Raw genomic sequence first — 17,780 nt, 5'->3', positions numbered from 1 at the left:
CGGGCGCATGGAGGGCGCGGCGGGCGAGCGGGCGCCGCTGCTGGGCGCGCGGAGGGAGGCGTTCGCGGGCCGGCGCGCGGCGTGCGCGGCCGTGCTGCTGACGGAGCTGCTGGAGCGCGCCGCCTTCTACGGCGTCACGGCCAACCTGGTGCTGTTCCTGAACGGCGCGCCGTTCGGCTGGGAGGGCGCGCAGGCCAGCCAGGCGCTGCTGCTCTTCATGGGCCTCGCCTACCTGGTGTCGCCGTTCGGCGGCTGGCTGGCCGACGCGCAGCTCGGCCGCGCGCGCGCCATCCTGCTCAGCCTGGCGCTCTACCTGCTCGGCATGCTGGCCTTCCCGCTGCTGGCCGCGCCCGCCACGCGCGCCGCGCTCTGCGGGGCCCCGCGCCCCACGCGCGTCCGCAACTGCTCGGCGCCGCCCTGCCCCGACGCGCCCGCCCGCTACTGCGCGCCCGTCGCGCTCGGTGCGCTGGCGCTCGTCGGCCTGGGCGTGGGCGCGGTCAAGGCCAACGTCACGCCCTTCGGCGCCGACCAGGTGAGCGCCGCGCGGGTGCGCCCAGGTGCGCGCCGGGTGCGGGGACAGGCCCGCCCGCCGACGCCCGCAGCCACGGGCGCTGGGGAGAGATGGCCCCGCGGATGGAGGGCGCTCTCTTTTGGGGAGGGGCCCTTTGGGAGTGATGGCGAGGTGGCTCTGGGAGCGGAGATCTGAAGGCTGTCCAAGGTAGCGGCGGTGGGAAGAGCTTTCCGGGACACGCCAGCAACAGGTGCAGAGGCCCAGGGCCGGGAAGAGACGGGTGCTGTTGTGGCTGAAGCCGCTTCAGTGACAGTCGTGCTGCAGGATATGAATGTTTCCAGGCAGCACGGACGGTACGCGCTTGAAGCTCCCGAAGGTTATATGTCAAATACCTTTCAGAAGCGGAAATGGGGAGATAAGTGGTAGGCTGGGGCCAGGTCCTGCGACGCTTTTAGAAGACTTTGAGGTGTGTTTTGAATAAAGTAGGAAGCCTTTGTGCGTCTGGCGTGTGGGAAGTAATATGATCTGATGTTCGTTTCTAAAAGGGGCTTCTAGAGCGCAGGTGTGTGCCTGGCAGCTGAGGCCTGACAGCCAAATCTGGTCTACTTCCTGTTTTTGGAGGGCCCACAAGCTAAGAATGAGAATGGCTTTTAGGTTGCTGAGCGTTCGGGGAAAAAGCACAGAGTCTTCTGTGACAAGGGAAAATTTTATGAAATTCAGATTTCAGTCTCCATAAGTAAAGCTTTATTGGAGCAGCCCTGCCTGTTGCTGGTCACACACTGGTCTGTGCTGGGGCTGCTTTCACGGTGCCGTAGCAGAACTGGGGAGCTGTGACAGAGACTGGATGTCTCTCAGAACCTAAAATACTTAGGCCCTGCCCCGTCCCAGAAGAGGTTTGTGACACGTGGTGTGGAGATGAGCGAGGGAAGTGATGACCACAGGCATGCCAGGTAGGAGTCCGTTACACTGGCCCAGTTAGAGGGGTTTGGACTCGGTGGACTCCGTGGACTCCGTGGACGTGGAGACGGCGGTGGGGAGATGATCCCTAGGTTTTTGTGCTGAATAACCACAAAACCTAGGTTTTGTGCTGATTCTACTGCTGACTTGCTGTGCTCCAGGCCCTGTGCTCAGTACTTCATCAGTCCTCATGACACCCCTGCTGCTGTTGTGCCCATTTTATAGATGACGACACCAAGGCTTGAGAGGGTAAATCATTTGCCCCAAGTCACACGGCTAGTACGTGACTGAGCCAGGATGCAGGAGCCTGTCCTTTGAATCTGAGCTTTAAGTAAAGGACCCACGTCAGGCTACCCATTACAACAAGGTGGCACCTTCTAATGATGTGGGGAGTGATAGCTGCCTCATGTCCCGAATTCTTCCTTCTCTGCACCAGGAAATGTGCTTTACACCCTGAACTCATTGGACCTCATGTGAATCTCATACCCACTTTTCCAGAAAGGAGATGGAGGTACAGAAGATGACTTCTTTTTGTTGTAGTGAGTGGTCAAGCCAGGGTGGTAGTCTGGGCCTGATTTCTTGATTGCTGCCTTAACCGTGGCTTCGAGACGGGCACTGTGCGACACAGTGCCGTGGGGGCGGAGGTGGGTCTCCGGGCCCAGGCTCGTGGCTTCGGCCGTGGGTGCTGGCGGTGAAGGCACAGCATTGGCAGCATAGGGAAGCACCTTTCAAGACCGGCCACGTGGGCCATGAGCCACATCAGTGTTTGTCATGCTCCTCACTGTCCTTGTTACACTGCCTTATCTGAGCCTCAGGACAGTTTACGGACTGCACTTGTCTGTTTTACCGGAAGCACCAGGGGAGAAGGTTTGAACTGCCCAGAACCTCAGCAGGGGAGTGGGAGCTGGGTTTGGACCCAGGCAGTCGGACTTCTGTGTGTGTTCCCTCCAGTCGGTAATGGACCAGCAATTAACGTTTCATAAAGGAATGCGTGGTCGTGTAGAGGGTATCGAGAATGCGTGACAGAACAGGAACTTTTTTGATGCATAATAACACTTGGACATTAAAAAATGCTCTCTTCTACAGGATACCTAGCCTAATCTCTTCAAATATTTGTTTTTATTTTTCAGTGTGTTCAGTTAGCCAGCATTATAGTACATCGTAAGTTTTTGTTGTAGTGTTCAACGATTCATTACTTGCATGTGCTCACCCCAACATGTGTCCTCCTTGGCTTTGTTTTTAGATTCACGTGGGGTGAAATGTCATCATGTTGCAACTTACTTTTAAATCATTCAGCCTAAAGAGTATTTCATTCATAGCTACAGAAAAAGAAAACCAAGGATCTAGGTGAAGGGTATATAAAAGTGTATGTTTTACTATTCCTTCAACTTTTGCATAAGATTACAATGTCAAAGTACAAATTTGAGATGTCCTCGAAGTGATGCACGGATAAAGTCGGTGGGGTCCCTCCGCGCACCAGCACATTCCTCAGCCGTGAGTGCTGGTATGTGCTACAGTGGGATGAAGGCTGGAAACACTATGCCAAGTGGTAGATCCAGACATGGAGGATTACATGTCCTTTCATTCCTTTTGTACAAAAGTGCCTGGAATGGACGAATCCATAAAGACTGGAAGAGGAGTGGTAGCCAGGGGCCAGTGGAGAGCGAATGGGAAGTGCTTGTGAAGGAACAGGATTTTTCGGTGGTGTGATGAAATGTGGAATTGCATAGTGCTTGCGGTTGCTCAAGTGTGGGCAGGCTCAAACCACGGGGTTGTACGTCTCAAAACGATGAATTGTTTTGTACGTGGGCTGCATCAGTGACAAAGCGTTTAGAAGGGAAACGTTGGTACCCTTCTGCCAGGGTGCTTGCTCCATGGCCAGTGCTGCCGGCTTGGTGGAGGAGGTGTGGCTTCGAGACCCATCTGGGTGGGAAGCCTGCCGGTCTGGTCCTCAGGGTGAGTTAGCTCCTCATCTCCTGGCTCTCCTTGTTTTGAGGAAGTCTGTTTGTGTTTCTAAGGTACTTTTTATGCTTCTCTGTCACCCCCCCCCTTATCTCTGATCTAGGGCCTTTAGGGAGTGTTCTAAATGAGATGAGCGGGGTCAAGCTCTGCAGCTTTGGGGGGGTCCGCTGGCTTAGGACAGAAGATGGGCCGCTAAAGATGCCAAGGTGATCCACGCTGACAGAAATCATGCCCGTCCCTTCATTCTCACCAGAGCTTCACCTGTTTCAAAGGTCACATTGTCCTTTCAAATAGCGAACTGAAAGAAGAAAAGCTTACTTTAAAGATGTAGAGAGCAAATGATACGTTTATTTTCCTAGTAGAAAAAAAGGGGCAGTCTTGTGCATTTGAAGGAATTTTTCCAAACCAGCAACTGTGGGACTTACTGTACTCGACTCTGTGTTCTTTTAACTGGGCTTTTCTGAGCTGACTGCGGTGGCATCTTGACCAGTCACATGAGAGGCTGTTTACCCTCGCTTGGGGAGGGCAGAGGCCCCTGCGCGGTTGATGATGTAATGTGACTGGCTGCAGGCTCGCCAGCTCAGGGCACAGAAGCATGTGATTTGCAGTTTATAGGAGCCGGCTTCCCATTTGTAGAAAAAAATCACTGGTATGTAAAAAAAAAATCACTGGTATGTAGTTATTTAGGGCCTTAGTAAGAGGCTTCGATTTCCAAAGTAACAGAAAATTTGACTTGGATGTTCAAAGCGGTTGACTGCCAAGTTCACACAGGACGATGTGTGCGGTGTCGTCACAGGTGACGAAAAGGGCCTGATGTACGTCGGCCAATTTGCATGTTGTCTGCGTTAATTTAGGTGTTCTGTTTACCGGCCCTCTTCGTTTTCAGGCTTGCTGAGCGCCACCCCCTCCCCCCCATTACTGGTTCTTGTGTATTTAGTTATATTTTCTCTGTAACCATTTCACTGCTTACGATTTTTTCTTTTCTCTGGTCTGTCTTTGGATAGTGTGAATATTTGCGTCTAGTTTAGTAACATTCATATGCTTTGTGTCCCCATGAAGAGCTCTCTCAGAAATAAGAGAAATTCCCAGGACGACTCATTCACTCTGTCCTCATGCCAGCATTTGGTCCAGGACCTCCATCCAGATCTAACATAGGTGGGAGGCGAGTTGGAAGTTCCTCCTGAGAACCTGTGGTTTATTTAAAACTCAGATTTTCAGGTTGTGATGCTGGTTACCATGTCATTAGCCCAGGCATGTCTGTTGACAACACAGTAGCCATACTTAATCATTTTGGATTAAATTTTTTTTTCTTTTGAGGAGCATACAATTTTGACTGTTTTATACCTGCAATTTCAAAAAAAATAGAGGGTATGATATTGTATCAAGTTATATGACTGCTAACAAGGTGCTTTTTTGTATCTGGCACTTGGTTGTTTGGGCCCCCATTGAAAACCTTTGTGCTCTGCTGGTGGAGATTGTTCTGTGGAACATGTCAGATCTGTTCTGACAGAAATCAGCCTTTCGATGACTTGTAACATTAGGAGGAGACAACAGAGGTTCCAAGGACAGCAAGCCTAGGACCGTCTCTGTATGCGTCCCAGCGTCGGCCTTTAGCTAGTAAGCTTTTTTAGAAGTGGTATGAGATCACCGGCTAGAGTGGAGTGGTGTCCGCGTAGACGTGGACGTCACGGGGAGAAGGGAAGGTGTGTGGGGCGCCTGCCCACACATGGAGCGCCACCAGCACCGTGGGGCCCATCGCAGTGGTCCTGTGGGGAATGTTACCCGGTGCTTCTGCCGAAGTTCAGGAAATGAGTGGTTATTGAGCCCTCCAGGAATCTCTGTCCTTTCCAGCATGTCTCCTGATCCCTTCCATAGCCTTCCTGGACTGAAATAGCATCTAGTGTTAGTTTCAGTCTGGAATTTCGACCGTGCCCCAGACTGATCAAGGCGTGGAGCTATCCAGCTCTAAAACTGGTGGTTCTAAAACTTACCTGTGAGTAGAGGTCGCCTGGAAAGTGTTTAAAAGGCCAATTCCTGGCCCCCAACCCGAGAGAGGATGAGTCGGTAAGTCTGGCCTGAGAGCCTTGTGAATCGGCACTTTTAGGGAGCATTCCAGTGTTTCCAGAGCAGGCGGTGCTCAGATGTTCCTTTGAGAAACTCTCTTGGATTTCTTGGATGTGAGCACACTTCAGAAAAACACTACGCAGAGAGTGTAGTGATTGAAGTTTAGGGTGCTCCTTTGTCGGGGATTCTGAGCGTATCTGTAAGCACCAGCTGATTGTGCTGCGTTTCTTACAGACTGCCATGATGACAGTGACCATAGTACTTCGTTATACAGGCTTTTCATCCTTGCAGATTACCACATTTCAAAGTCTGTTTCCTCCCTGTTGTTTTAGGTTAAAGACCGAGGTCCAGAAGCCACAAGAAGGTTTTTTAATTGGTTTTATTGGAGCATTAATCTGGGAGCAATCATTTCTCTGGGAGGCATCGCCTACGTTCAGCAGAATGTGGGCTTTGTGACCGGCTACCTCATCCCAGCGGTCTGCATCGGCATTGCTTTCCTGGTCTTCCTCTGCGGCCAGAGCGTCTTCATCACCAAGCCTCCTGATGGCAGCGCCTTCACCTATATGTTCAAGATCCTGGCATATTCGTGCCGTCCCCAGAAGCGAAGCGGAGAACGCGGTCAGAGTGGGTGAGTGCCGAGCTGTGATCGTAGGCTCAGCCTAACCCGCCTTCCCCAAGGCTGTGAAGGAAGTACTCGCGCACGTCTGACGCCGGCCCACGATGTGCAGGGCTCTGCGCAGTGGTTTAGAGTCTCGTGTCAGCTCGAGGCAGTGGTGTTGCATTACTGTCTTCCAGGAGCCGGATTCCGGAGCTCATGCTTTCAGTGTTTAACTTCTGCACTGAATTTCCTCTCACTGCTGATTTAGATGGACTTCTTGCTTATATAAAGATGTGGGAGGTAGGGGCACCTGGGTGACTCAGTCAGTTAAGTGCCTGCCTTCGGCTGGGGCCCCAATCCCAGGACCGTGCTCGGCCGGGAGCCTGCTTCTTCTCCTCCCCCTGCTCATGGTGTCTCTCTCTGTTTCTCTCTCTCTCAAATAAATAAAATCTTTCAGAAAAAAAAAAAAAAAGATGGAGGTAGAAATCGGCAGAGATCATAGGAGAGACACTGTACGTATTGTGTACATTTCTCTGTGTATTCTGAAAAGCTCTGGAGTTCGTTTGAATAAAAAATCGAGCAGTTGCTTACTTTTGTAGGTACCTCTCTGAGCTCCTTAAACAGTAAGCTGTTGTTTCTCACTTGTGAGTCAGCAGCTGTGGGTCAGCATGGGCCCCATCAGCCCATGGTCATTGCAGCCGCTCTGTGACAGGAGGACATAAAAGAATTTTGAGATGCAGGTAGGGGAACTACATCATCCCCTTTGCGTGGGACTTACCTGTTTTAGCGCCAAAAGCCCCACGTCCTGGGGAAGTCCCGGGCAAACTGGGACGGATGGTAGGTCACCCTAGATGCATATTAATAAAGGCAAGTTTAGAACTTAGCCCAAGAAGAGACCTCAGCAATTTTAGGTATTTGTTGAAGCGTAATCTACGTGTAGTACAGTGCATCCCTCTGAGCTCTACAGTTCTGGAGTTAACGACAGCCTTATTTGACCATGTAACTGCAGTGTGGTCAGGATAGAGACTATTTCCATTACCCCAGAGAAATCCCTGGGACCCTTTGTAATTGACCCCCTCGGAATATCTTGATCAAACTAGGCATTCCTGAGGGGTGAGCGGTCCCCGAGCCAGAGGCTAACCGTTCAGCCGGAGGGAGCCTTCTGCCCCTTAGGGCAGCACGCTCATGGCTGGGTGGCCCTGAGTGCTGGAAGGTTCTGCAGGCCGACCCCCAGGCCTGCCTCCTCGTGGCTGGTCTGCTTGTATCTTACATACGCCCTTGGAGTCACATGAATGTCTGCTATTTGCTTCCATGCGGGAGGTTTGAAGCTGTTCCAGAATAGCTCTTATGGCCCTGTCCCTTGGCTGCGGGCTACTGGACTCCTGGCTGTCCGTGCGTGGGGTTCCCGCAGATCCGCCAGCCACGCCTCAAGTCCCAGCGGCTCAGTGTGGCATTCAGACTCCTCATTCAGAACCGCCAGTGGTGGTACTCCGCTGGGGAATGTTTACAAGTTCTGACAGTGCTACCTTGCTCTTGTCTGCCAGAGGCTCCCGGACGCCGACTCCCCGGGTCCCGACCGGGCGGAGGCGGGGTCCCGCTCGCGGACGCGGACTCTATAGATAGATTACTCATGAGCAAAATACAGCCTTTAAAGTTTCAGTGTGTTGGTGTGGGTGGTACCTGTAGACATTTCTGCAAGAGGACAGTTTTGGGTTCTGGATACACAAATGGCGTGACGAAAAAAATCTGGACTGACTGCTACTTAGGGTTAAGTTTGTTTTTTGGACAACTGGCAAAGTTAAGATAAAAAGGACTGTCTTGTAGAGAGGTCGGTGTCCAGAGAATTCTCAAATTATGCTCTCATGGTACACAGAATCCGAGCTCTGTGACCTTGGGCAGGTGAATGACCTTGCCAAGGCTGCATTCCCTTTTTGTACAGTGGAGAGCAGCTCGTCTCACATGATCATTGTGAGGCCTGAGGAGCTGACGTGTACACAGCTCTCGGCGGAATGCCTGCCTGGCCCGTGATGAGAGCCCGGCTGATGTCAACTACGGCCAGGATGCTCTTGCAGAAAGTCGGCTCCAGAAATCTAGGCAAGTTCAGCATCGCGCAGTGTCTCCTCCATCTGGCCCGGTTCTGGTTTCCTCCTGGCCTACGTTGATCTGTGTCCCGAAGATTAGTTTAACACTCCTCTTTGACATGAGAAGTCCATGTATATCTGTTCAGTTCATCAGACGGAGTGGGAATAGTTCTAAACATTTTTTGAGATACATACCTCTTTGAGTTGAGAGTCTGAGAATTAATGGACCGTCTTCCTGGGAGAAGACAGGTCCGGGGAGCACGGCCTCATGGAGCCGGGGCACTTTCTGGGTCCTGTCTGTGTTTCATGTCGTTTGTGTCTTTGGCTCCATGTTGGACCCTTGTGTGTTGCAAAATAACACACTAACAGCATGTGTGAGTTCGGGAAAGCACGCGGTGCCTGCAACTTAGTACTTCTCAGAGTATCTTAATGACGTAAGTAACATAACCAGTAACACGTCTGAGTGATTCTGTGTGTAAAAATGGATTTGTTACTGGACGCTGACATGTTTTTAGAGAAGCACATGTAGTATGATGTAGTAAGTCAGATAGCATCTGAACTAGGTATGTAAGGACTTTACATTTCCTTTTGGCCAAATAAAATAAAATAAAATTGGAGAAGCTGTGAATATTTTCAAGTGAAAGTATGAGTAGTATATTTGGAATTTAGAGTTTTTCTTTGAGTGTAGTTTTCCTGATTATTTTCCTTACTAGATAAGCTACATATGATTAGGAGTAGTATCTTTCTAACTTCATTTATGTATCTCTAGCACCAGGTAGAACAGATCTGGGTGTGTAGTATGTGCTCAATAAATGTTTGTTGAATTGAATTTAGTTGTCCTGTCTAAAATTTGGCTAAAATATTAAGTTACAGTTTTCAGTTTTTTGGTCCCCCCCCCCCACTCTGAATGTTCAAATGAAAAAATGTCATTGTTTTGAGACAAAAATGATTTAAAACAGTGGTCACTTAGTTATAAATTGGATAGGCGTTTATAAACTAGAAAGCAGACCACTGTCATTTATATCTGAGTCCCAGAATTGGAAGAAGGGAAGAGTTCTTAATGGTAATTATTTATCTCGTGGTATTTCTGGCTTTAGAGAATAGTTGGCAAATGAAACAATTTTTTTTCTCTTTTATCCCTAACAATCTAAGAGCATGTATCTCCGTTAGAGTGTTGTGGAGCTATCCACTGGGACGTGTTCATTTTATAATTAATGAAACTGTCCTAGAGTAAGCGTGTGAGTGCAGCTGCTAATGCATGAGCCACGACCAGAAGGCTTGATTTTCTGACCATGCCTGACTCGTGAGCGTGAGGGAGTGTGGCCTGTGGCCAGGGAGCAGAGGGGCAGGCGACGTCCCCTGGGCCTGGGCCTTAGGCTCTGCAGCCAGGGCCCTCTGGGTCAAATCCCAGCCCCCGTTCTCTGGCTCTGTTACCTTGAGCACGTTCTTGACCCTCTTTGCGACCTGGCTTCCTCCTCGGTGCCTTGGGGCCAGTGAGACTATCCTGATGGCTCCTCCCAGGGTCGTGATCCAGGTTAACAAGCAAGCACCCAGTGCCACCAGCTGCCTGGTGACATCGTCGTGTTACCATCGCGATCGCAGCTTTCCCTGCCAGAACAGAACCCTTGCTCACGGGCCCATCAGTGGCTGCACTTTAAAGCAACAGCTTTAGTAACAACATCCATGTTATGGTTGTGAAGTTTTCACGTTTGAAAAAGCCACCCGACTCAAAATCCAAACAATCCAGCCCATTTTTTCCCCCTCAAACGCTCATCCAGCGCTGTAGCCGATGTAGCGGCCAGCTTCAAGTGAAACCGCAGGCCTTGCTCAGTGTGCGTGATGGGAGCGGGGCGGGGAGACCGGCCGCGCCGTGTCTGTGGCCTCCTAATGTGGCAGGAGCGCAGGTGCGCTTCCCGGCAAGGCCCTCTGCTGGCCTCGTCCACACATGCGCAGTGCTTCCCGCCAGCCCAGGCTGCTGTGTTCAGTGCGCAGTTAGTGAGGAACAGGGGGGTGTTAAAGCAGATCAGTGCAGCGAGCTGGCTTCCTGCCTCCAAACGTAAATTGTTGCCACATACGTGATTTCTGGGGGTGGAAGAAAACTAACTCCTTCATTTTATCTCCCAAAGTGAAGGCCTTGGAGTCCTTCAGCACTCTTCTAAACACAGTCTGTTTGATTCATGTAAGAGGTCTCGCGGAGGGCCGTTTGCGGAGGACACGGTGGAGGACGTGAAGGCCCTTGTGAAGATCATCCCCGTGTTCTTGGCTTTGATACCCTACTGGACGGTGTATTTCCAAGTGAGTGGTGACGGCCGGGTATCCACTGCTTTCTGTCCCCGCGCTCGCTTGGGTCGCCACCGGAGTGCAGGGGCACCGTGCTCTCCTCTGCGGAGTCTGTGGGATCTTGGAATCCTGTTTCCAGTCGTGGAACTCACTTCTGCTGAGTTAGACGTTTTGAGACCCTTTCCATGAGAGAAGCTAGGAGCGGGTGTGCTTCTGCTTTCCAGGCCCCACTTTTGGGCTTAATTGCTGTTACTTCTTTTCCAAAGTTGATCTCCAGATGACTTGTATGATGACCAAATAATCGATCTGTTTTCAGACCCGAGCCATGCACACCTCCTCACGGAGCGGTCTGGGGGTGGGCGGCTCGCTGGAGTGTTCCCACACATAACGGTCCCACTTTTTACACCCAGATGCAGACAACGTATGTTCTGCAGAGTCTTCATTTGAAGATTCCGGCGATTTCCAGAATCACAGCCACTCCTCATACGGTGAGAACAACTGAGATGATCTGAAAATTGTCACTTGGAGCTTATGTAGCAGGCGGGTGCCTTCCGCCAGTCGTAGGTCCTTCCCGAGGGTCCTCGGCTGCTCGAACCAGAAACATTCTCACTGGAATGGAACTTTTGCTTATTTTAGAGACTATTCTATTGGCCGTGTCGTTTCCTAGATCATTGACAAATGTCAACCAAACACTAATCTTCCTACCTGACTTTTTTCTCCCTAAAAGCACAGAAGAACAAATGCAAATGCACTTGGAAATGAAAATCTTTTTCAGTTCCAGTGTCTTGAAACTGAGACTTTTTCCTTAGGAGGTTATACTTTGTATGAATGGACTCTTCTAGAATAAAGATTTTCTCAGGGCGCCTGGGTGGCTCAGTCGGTTAAGCGTCTGCCTTCGGCTCAGGTCATGATCTCAGGGTCCTGGGATCGGGCCCCGCATCGGGCTCCCTGCTCCGCGGGAAGCCAGCTTCTCCCTCTCCCACTCCCCCTGCTTGTGTTCCCTCTCTTGCTGTGTCTCTCTCTGTCAAATAAATAAAATCTTAAAAAAAAAAAAAAAAAAAGATTTTCTCAGACATTAGTTATGAGGTGAGTGACTACTTACTCCTCCCGAGAACTAACCTTGTCTCGTGCGTTTCGATTCTAGTTCCCGGCGGCCTGGCTGACCATGTTCGACGCAGTTCTCATCCTCCTGTTAATTCCCTTAAAGGATAAACTGGTTGATCCCATTCTGAGAAGAAATGGCTTACTCCCGTCATCCCTAAAAAGGATCGCCGTTGGAATGTTCTTTGTGATGTGTTCTGCCTTCGCTGCAGGTGGGGAGGCATTTCTGTCTCATTTCTGGAGCTCAAAACTGGCGTTAGCAGCTGTGGGTGACTCGGAGCCCCATGACCGGCCTCTGGTCACGCGGCGTGTGTGCACCCTAAAAGAGGACAGATGTGGGGTGTTGTGAATGGATGCCGTTCACTTTCTGGTTTCCATTATGTGAAGGTTAAGATTTTCTTCCTAAGGCTCTGCTGTTTTTCTTCTAGAGCCAAAACTGGTAAAGTGCTCTGGAAGGTGACTTCTGGCTTGGATCAGAGGAGGCTTGTTCTCTCCCTTCTGATTGAGATTGTGGACGACTGTCTATTGCTGAATGGATGAATTTTTATTATCAGTCTCAAAGTCATGGGTTGACCCTTAGTGTTCTTAACTTAGGTCCAGAGTTGGCTTTGGCCTGCCCCTTCATGTGGAGAAAGGTTTTATCAGGTCCAGGTTCATGACCAACCCCCACCCCCAGAGAGAGAGGGGATGTGAGCCACTGCCTGAAGCACCCCAACACTGATGAGGGGCGTTTTCATGATTCTTGCATTCTGAACTGTTAGGTTGGAATATCTTCTGATGAAGCTGAGGTACCGCTGATGTTCTCAACTCGCTCTGGAGTTCTTCTTTCATTAATATTTGAAAATCATTGAACCGTAGACAGCTTAGTTACGTAACAAGAACAGAAAAGCTGATACTCCTGAACCAACTATGTATCACCCACTGTTAGGAGGAATTTAATGTTAAGTACGGCTGAGACAGAATTTAATATTCTCCAGCAATGTTTCCCAGCAGCCTCCATGCACTGTCCCCAGAGTGAACATATTGATATAGTACTTAATAGGTTTAAAGAAATGAGTCCCTAGGTTTAAGAAATCTATATTCCAGGGACTGGGACATTTTAGAAGACAATTACATTTTCTCTTGATCAAATAGATAAAGTGAGGTCGTGTCTGAATGAAGTTTTTACTGTGTGCTCTGTTCATGATTCTGTTTCTCTTCCAGTCCTGTGGCACATGGGGAAATAAGAGCAAATAAAAACTAAATTGCAGTGGGGCTGTAATTGCGGGTCTCATTAAGCAGGATCAGAGATCATCAGGGCTGTTTGGAGTAACAGCTGCCCGGGGTTGCTGTCTGTCTGTCCTGCCTCCCCTGAGCACCTACCATGGGCTCAGCTTTGGGCCCCGCAGCTCCCCTCTGTCCCTGAACCAGGGGGCCCTCTCTGCACCACGGCCACGCTGGTTACATGCCAGGGAAGGGGGGAGTCCTTGTTCTCTCCCTCTGGGAAGGGAGGTGTCCTCGGTTTTCAGGCATTTCCTAGGAGGTTCTGGGTTTGGGCTCCCTTAGTACCGTCTTGTTTTTCGGTTCTTCTGGGGGTCATGCTGAGGACCAGGGAGGGCATTCCTGTGGTCTCTGCCCACGTTTGTGTAGGAGGCAGCTGACAGACGAGTGACCGCTGAGACTACCCCGTGGGCATGGCGTCCAGCCTTCAGCAGTGCCCGCAGAGCACACGGCACTTCTTGCCCAGTGCTGGGCAGACAGGCCGTGCTCTGTGGGGCCGCCCTTGCCCCTGGGGGGGCAGGGCACCTAGTGTGGTCACGCGGCCCTGAGGCCTCCGAGTTGGAATTGCTTTCTTAGAAATGGAAGGCATCCACTATGCTTGTGTTCTTAAATAGGGGAAAGGAGCCCCAGAGTCACTGCTTTGGAGATTTTAAGTATCTGGTACTTGAGTTAAGCACTGTTTATTAAATGTAATGCACGCAGTTTTACTTCCAGCTCTAGCGAGTATTTAATTGGAACATTAATAAGCTTTGAGTAGAAATTGAAACTATCCTAGCAAACTAACATTTTAATGGAAAGGAAACAGTTTTGGCTTTGAAACTTACTACCCTCCCCCGTAACCAATCAATATCTTCCATTTAGAACCATGCCTGCTGGTAATGGTTCATTCTTTCAAGTCTCTCAGCTGAGAATCAAGCAGGTCCCAGGGGTTTTTTCAAGTGTGCATAAGGAAAAAGGAAGTGTGTTCATTGGTTAGATTTCCTTTCCCCTTAAAGAACCATGTGTGATACCGATACCCTTGAATTACTGGAGCAAGAGATGCTCACTGGAGGGAGGGTGATCTTGGAAGCATAAAGAAGAAAGTAAAAACCAGCTGTAATTTCCCTAGAGACGCTCACCATTAGGACAGTGTGAACCTGCCTGATCTGTTTGTGTGTCTGTGTTCTTGCAAAAACGAAATCCTGTTGTGCAAGCTGATATGAGCCTGATTGAGAAAATAAGTGTCAGAAAAACCCTAAGAGTGTAATAAAAGCTGAGCATGTTACATGTAAGGAGGAAAAAATCTGTATAAAGACAGATGAGCCATTGCGCGCGTGTGCACACGCACTCATAATTCCACCACCTTCGGAAATCTAATTACTATTCTGCGGGTGCATGGGAAAATTACATACATGGCATGTGGTAGATACGTTTCTATTTCCTTTGTCATGCTTTGAAAACCAGCCCCAAAGTATCATGAATATCCCTCCATGTCAGACGTTCCTCCGCAGTCCTCTGTGGTTGGGCGTTGGGGGTTGGGGTGCTTGGGCTCATACTCTGTGCATTACTGCGGTGGATTTCTGCAAGTGTAATCATGGCATCCCTTTAAGGCTTTGGATAACCTGACGGAGTTCTCTTCCAGGAAGGCCGTGACTCCGCCAACATCCCAGGCTGGTGGTGCCTACCCATCCAAATGCCGGCCCCTCCGTCCCCCTTGGTGGTGTCATGGGTGCTCGTCACTCGGGTGTAGGTGGGAGTCTGTGCATAGCCTTCAGGGCCAGAGAGCACCCTGAAATTGGGGCAGAGCCTGCTGAGAGCCTTTTCCTGGCTCGTACCTGGCATTAGTTAAGAACCACTGGTCCACAGCAGGTTTTCAAAAATTGGTATCACGTAGGCGATCCATGGTCATGACAGACGCACAGAGAAGAGCCGGGAGACCCCAGAGCATCCGTAACCCACCCCCATCAGGGTGACCACGTGATGTCTTCCAAGGACATTAGCTGTTACAGCTAAATTCATCTTTTTTTAAATAGAAATGAAAGTATTCAGTTTATAACTTAACCGTTCTTGTGTATTATATACATACCATTTTTTCTTTGTCAATTACACATTTAAGTCATGGTGTTTAACAACTATACAATCTTCCGTTGTTAAATACACCGTCAGTTCTTAGACCAGTCCTCTCTCAGTACACGTGATGGCCAACTCCAGTCTGTCCGCACGTCAGACCCGCTTGTGCACGTGCCCTCATCCGTCCACATGTCTGTCCTCGGCTTTCTGTCCCCTCGGTGGGAAATGTTCAGGCCACAGGCACAAGTTCTAGCTCCCTTGTCAGTGCTCATTACTTTTTCTGTGAATCTCTTCCCTGAAGGATTTAAACGGGTATGTCTTCGTTTTGATGTATGTTAGGGTGATGGTGATTCCCCCTACATTATCAGTCCTCAGATTCTGTGTACAGTTATGCCCTGTGGCATTTTGTACCGGGGTTTTCTTGTTCATGTTGACGACGTAATCAAAGCTTTCATCGGAGGAGTATCATTTCCAGTGTTTTCATGTTTTCTTGAATTTTGTTTATGGGATCTTGCAGTTTTATGCGTTTCTTCATTTTAGGTCCTGTGCATTTTGTGTTAGGTTTTTCCTAACTACTTGATGTACTTTGTTTGCTCACATAAGGGATTTTTAAAAATTCTGAGTTCAAATGAATTCTTTTCAAATGGTCATTTGTTTTCTTCAGATAGCATGGTTTCCCTTCCTGCCTTCACGGTGATTCTCCCTCCCTGTGTCTCTGTTGGGTGTTGGTGGGACTGTGTGCAGCACTGGGAGAGCTGGTGGTGATGGAGAGCCCGCCCGCCCCGGACTCTGTACAGGGCGCCTCCAGGGCAGCTCCCGGGGAAGCTCAGAACTGGAGTTCGAGATACATATTCACGGTTCTGCTAAATTTCTAACCTTTATTTCAATTTTACTGAGTGTTTTTGGTAGAAATGAATGTCAAATCTTTCTCCAGTAACATTTTGGTTTCCAAGAGGACTGCATGCCCCCTCCCACCCCGGATATTGATGTTTTTTTAGTTATATTAAATTCCTGATACTCATTCCTGCGTTTCTGAAACATGAGTTTTTCCAGAGGGCTGACTTTGCTTGCAGTCTGCTATTTTATTAACACCTGCGTGCCTCCATCCCTAGTTGACATCAGTCTGTGGTTTGGTTTTGGGGTTGTATAGCTTCATAAAAGGAGTTGGTAGACCCCCAATTTCTGTGGGCAGGAGAGTATTTCAGCCTGGGGAGAATTATCTTTGCACTCCCCAGGTCTTTGCATAGAAAATCACATGAGCCCATTACTCTCTCAGGAGAAATGGGGTGATGTTTTCACCTTTTTCTCAGTTTTGTGCAGATTGTGTTTTCTCTTGAATCACTTAAGTGTTTTTTTTAAAAATGTCCCAAGTAAACCATTCATTTTATTGAGTTTTAGAAAAATTATTGGACTGGAGATAAAAATTGTGTTTTAAATAATCTGTTGTATTTCTTTCCTCATTTCCAGTTTCGTGTATTTATGTGCTCTTTTTTTTTAATTAGGCTTGCCAAAACTATATGTATTTGATTTTTCCATAGAACCTCTTGAATTTATTAATTTGACTTTCTCTGTGTCTTCTAACAATAGAGAATAATTAAGATACAATTTCTCTCTATTGCCTTGGGTTTGTTTTGTGATTTTTCTCTCTCATGAGTTAGATTCATTTACGTTTGCTGCTTCTTCCCTGTTTAATAGTGGAAACTGTAGAATGGCATGAACTTGCCTGTCACTGCTGCTTTGTCAGGTCTCATGTGCTTGGATTTGTTGTAATTTTGTTGTTTTCTAAGACTACTGAACCTGGGTTTTACTTCCTTTATGACCCACGAGTAATTCCAGAGAACTGTTTCCCTCGTACTGATGTTCACCCATTGGTTAGTGATGCTTCGACTTACTGTGGATTTGGGAGAGATCCTGGCTTTGGAACTCCTGCATTCGGACTTCAGTCCCTCCTTTCTGGCCTGATGGCGCTTTCTGGAAGTGTTTGTAGGGAGCCGAACAGGATGGTTCCTCTGTTGGAGCGCCATCCTCTGTGTTCATCAGACGCGTTCCAGCAGGAGCCTGCACTCCAGGGCCTGTGAGGGGCCCGTGGGTGAGCGCATGGTCCAGTAGTATATGGTGGTGTGTGCATCGTCTGGTGATCGGGACCCAGGTTCTGCCCACGCCCTCTCTCAAACGCTGTGTGGGTCACCCAGAGTGACCCCGTAAGCACTGACCTTTGTGTCCCCTCTGTTCACTGAGTCCTGAGCCGTGTGTCATGTCCACGGAGGCCAGGGCTTGCCTTTGGGCCTCTGGATGGCGACCCTTGCTCCAAACGAAGCCTTGGTGGTTTTTGTCTGCTTGTTCTGACAGGGACTCGGAGGGGCGTGTGTGTGTCACAGCATCACTGGGTTTCCGTCTTCTCCGGGTTTAAGTGTGTCCCGGGGGAGGTGGCGCACGTGGGGTCCTGAGCCCGAGCGTGTGGCCAGAGTTCGCGCTGCTCACATTCCAGAGCGTGGTGCTGTTAGTGTCTCAGTTCTGAGCAGAATAAACGCCGTCGTGCCTGCGAAGCCGTGGGCAGAGGGCTTGCGGGAAGCGCAGCGCACCTGGATTTCCTGTGCCTCTTGAGTCTTGGGCCCTGTCCTGTGGCGTTGCTCTTCCTCTGCCGGTGAGTGCCGGCTGCGCCTTGGCCGGTCCTTCTCCCTGCCCCCGCGGTGCTGCTGTGCCTTCAGCCTCGTCCTGCCCAGGGCCTCGGGTTCGCTTCCACCTCTGCAGAGCCGCTGCTCACTGAGGAGTGTGCTGCCTCGGCTGTTCGGGCACCTTCCTTCACGCTGGTGCTGATGCTTCCTTGTTAGCCCCCTGCTGTCACCTCTTGATGGCCTGTTCCGGGGCCTCGGTGCTGGCGGCCCCCCTTCCTCCGCTGGCAGCTTTGCCGGTACTG

At 49.8% G+C, this 17,780-nt stretch overlaps 1 protein-coding gene across 1 annotated transcript in view; it reads left to right on the top strand.

Moving 5' to 3' along the window:
* Positions 1 to 7: 7 nt before the first annotated feature.
* The window catches only part of SLC15A4 (solute carrier family 15 member 4), a 27,045-nt gene continuing 9,272 nt past the window's right edge, over positions 8 to 17,780 (top strand). Inside the window, exons 1-5 of the mRNA XM_021698577.2 lie at positions 8 to 532; positions 5,827 to 6,122; positions 10,300 to 10,468; positions 10,864 to 10,941; positions 11,598 to 11,766. Of these exons, the coding sequence (XP_021554252.2) occupies positions 8 to 532; positions 5,827 to 6,122; positions 10,300 to 10,468; positions 10,864 to 10,941; positions 11,598 to 11,766 (1,237 nt within the window). The remainder of the gene's footprint in view (positions 533 to 5,826; positions 6,123 to 10,299; positions 10,469 to 10,863; positions 10,942 to 11,597; positions 11,767 to 17,780) is intronic.

The sequence above is a fragment of the Neomonachus schauinslandi genome, chromosome 14 (assembly GCF_002201575.2).
Source record: "Neomonachus schauinslandi chromosome 14, ASM220157v2, whole genome shotgun sequence".
Taxonomy (NCBI): Eukaryota; Metazoa; Chordata; class Mammalia; order Carnivora; family Phocidae; genus Neomonachus; species Neomonachus schauinslandi.
Note: the sequence above shows the minus strand (reverse complement) of the source record. Positions and strands in the feature narration are given on the sequence as shown.